The sequence below is a fragment of the Carlito syrichta genome, unplaced genomic scaffold (genome assembly GCF_000164805.1).
Source record: "Carlito syrichta isolate Samal-C Ts95f unplaced genomic scaffold, Tarsius_syrichta-2.0.1 Scaffold302598, whole genome shotgun sequence".
Classification (NCBI taxonomy): Eukaryota; Metazoa; Chordata; class Mammalia; order Primates; family Tarsiidae; genus Carlito; species Carlito syrichta.
In genome coordinates, this window is record NW_007246694.1 from 70,881 (window position 1) to 74,224 (window position 3,344).

At 35.1% G+C, this 3,344-nt stretch overlaps 1 protein-coding gene across 1 annotated transcript; it reads right to left on the bottom strand.

The window, feature by feature from the left end:
• Nucleotides 1–461: 461 nt before the first annotated feature.
• Nucleotides 462–2,462, bottom strand: CXCL8 (C-X-C motif chemokine ligand 8). Its single transcript, XM_008057000.1, has 4 exons — nucleotides 2,309–2,462; nucleotides 1,345–1,480; nucleotides 992–1,075; nucleotides 462–483 (listed from the first exon to the last, which is right to left on the bottom strand). Exons 1-4 carry the CDS (start codon nucleotides 2,370–2,372, stop codon nucleotides 462–464), a joined length of 306 nt encoding a protein of 101 aa, XP_008055191.1. The 5' UTR covers nucleotides 2,373–2,462.
• Nucleotides 2,463–3,344: the final 882 nt, after the last annotated feature.

A 3,344-nucleotide genomic window follows, 5' to 3' on the forward strand; every position in this document is an offset into this window, starting at 1 on the left:
TAGAGTTGCCAGATGTACCAAATAAAATCTGAAATTTCCAACTAAATTTGAATTTCCAGAAAAATTCATCCTTCCATGATTTTCATGAGATACAGGAAGCACCACATTTCCAGCAAACCCATTCAATTTCTGAAGTTGAAGGCCAGAATTGAGCCCTTGATCTCAATTTTGTTCTATGTATATTCTCCTATGCAATATCTAGGACCTTCTTATATTTTAAAAATTATTTTTGTTTGCTGTAGATTCAAAAAAATATTTTAAGTATAAGTATATCCTAGTTATAGCATGGCACAATGAAAAAAACCCCTATTCAATTCAGATTATACCAGTATATTGTATTTTATCTGGCAACCCTACATCAGACCCACACAGTACATGACGCACTGAAGAAGCTTGTTTGAAGTTTTCACTGGCATCTTTACTGAGGAATTCTTGGAGAATGCATGGAGAATGCATTTTTTTTATGAATCTTGCTTCTCAGCCCTAAAAATAAATTAAAAAGTTAAAGATTAACAATATTCTAATAGGAAGAAAAAGATTCTTGGAAATATATGAACATCTGTATACCTAACCCTGAATTGTACCCCCCATCTTTAAAATAAAAAAAAAATTTTAAAGAAAATATATTGTCTTGAAATCTTAATACAATCTTAAACATTCATACATTAGAAATGCTCTATGCTTTCAACTACACATAGGAAGAGCAGAATTAATTTATCATATAAAACAGGACACTCCTGAGAGTGAAAAGGAACTCTACTAGTAATACAGGACATAGGCATTAACCCAGGTTTCCCTGGACAAACTGAGATGGTCTTCTCAGTCATGAGTACAACAAACTCACTACTGCGGCTCTATATATACATGAATCAAAGAGGCAGATACCAAAAAGGGAAGATTTTCAACAGCTGCAGGGAATGCATAGGCTGACTTTTGGAGTATATGTTCCAGAATAAATGAATAATTCAAATTTTTTAAAAAACAAATTTACCTCTTCAAAAATATCTGCACAACCTTCTGCACCCATTTTTCCTTGGGGTCCAGGCAGAGCTCTCGTTCATCGACAAGCTTTACACTAAAATGAGAAGGAGATGGTTAAGATTAATATTTAGTTTTCCCATTCAAATCATGGTTCCTTAAGTACAAGCACAAAGTCTAAGTTCAAAGCAACCTTCAGCTACTAGGCATGGAAGGTACCATATTTAAAATTCATAGAGATAAAAAATTTGTTTTGTTTTGTTCACTGCTATATTCCTAGATCCTAGAAATTTTCTGAATTCTTCTACCTTCCTTAATTATAGATTTGCTAAAGCAGCATATCTAATCATCTTTGAAAATACTTACATGATTTCCGAATTTGCACAGTGTGGTCCACTCTCAATCACTCTCAGTTCTTTGATATATTTGGGGTGGAAAGGTGTGGAGTGCGTTTTTATGCATTGGCATCGGAGTTCTGTACCAATTCTTGACAGAACTGCAGCTGTGGGGAATTAAAAACAGGATTGAGGTTGGTTTTATCAACAGGCACAGTGCTGCTAGCTACTCCTTCTTTCATTTCAATGATTATTTGGAGACTGTGGAAAGCATCATATTTCTAGCAAACTCATTTCTGATACTGAAGACCAGATATTCTTCTAGCCCTTGACCTCAATTTTGTTATTTGTTTTAAAAACAGTCATTGCTGACAACATCGAATAACTTTCTACATAAGGAGCTGGAGTTGTCTGTGTGCAATTTAGCATTCTCATGCTGCTTTTCTTCCCTACTTGCTAAAACCACAGTCCTCTGTAATACCACAGTGCTATTAGTCATAAGTAAACTAAGAATCTCCAACATAGAAATGGCCATCAGAATTATTAGAAAGATATGAATGAGTTGCACAGACCTGAAATGGTCTACAATCAGAATATCTTTAAACCAAACAGGAATTGATAGTTATCTGAAGCTTCTCAATAAGATACTACATGGAGTAAATTATCTGTGTTAAACCTTTCTCAATATGAGTAGATTATATGGGTCACTGTGGCCCTCAGTAAGATATACTGTAAATTACCGATTTATATTAAATATATGCATACTGTATAGTATGAGTTATAGGAACGGAATGTCTATATTAATCAGGTTTTATACTTTCCTAAGTATTATATAGATACAGCCTAAAAAATACTTCCATTTCATATTAATTGCAATGATTACCTCTGTTCCTGAATTTAAAAAATATTTTCACGAAAGCATTAAGGATAGCTTTGCTAGCTGAGGCTTACACTGAGACATAGAAACATGCCTTAGTTCAGAAAGATGTGCTTACCTTCACACAGAGCTGCAGAAAGCACTAAGGCTGCCAAGAGGGCCACAGTCAGCTTGGAGGTCATGTTTACACACAACGAGATGGTTCCTTCCTGTGGTTTCTTGCTGGCTGTTGTCCTAGAAGACTGTCTGCTTCTCTGTCTCTGGAAGACTTGTGCTTTCTGGAGTGCTCTGGTGGCTTTTTATACTATCGCAACAGCAGAGAACACATGCACCCTCTTGTAATTATGTCAGAGGAAATTCCACAATTTGCAACTATCTGCCCGCCCATCCCCTGAGGTCAAACCTGAGTCATCAGACCTCCCTGGTTGGTTCTTTATCAAATACTCAGCATGATAAAACTTTTCTTTGATTTTTAAAATAATTTGACTTTAATAAACTTGTTTTTAAATATTTAAACTTCCCATTTGATAAAGTATTATCAATTGTATTCCTTTTTATTTCTAGATAACTTTATCATAATACTATGTGACAGAGTGACAGCTGTTAGAACAGGTCAGTGTTGATTATTCTTTTTATGGCCTGATCAGTTCTTTAAATAAATTATATGTGCTGTAGTAATAGAGAAGATAACCTAGTCAGCCATTTTTATGGGGAATATTATTTATGGTAAGTCCTTTTCTAGGCATTTTATAGCATTTCCAGAAACTGTTACTGGGTAGACATTAACATAGTGTAGAAGTAGTTAGACAGGTTTTCCTAGATAGATTTAAACTGAAATAGGGTAGTGTTCAGACACCTTTCTTATCCATACATGACCTTCACCTGACCCAGTCAGGCACATCAGACCTGGTCACCTTGAGGGATGGAACATGGAACTACCAGTGCAGTAAATCGCAGAAATAATAGGAAATTATCCAAAACACAGATATGATATTCTAAGAAAAGCCCAAATCTAGTTATGCAATAACTTTAATTATTTAGAAGGTCCTTGTGACCTTATAAAGTTGAGAAATGATAATCAGACACCTACAGCCCACCCCTCTTAGCTCATTGAAGGTGGAGAGATGGTAATCAAAACTTGTGACCAGATACCT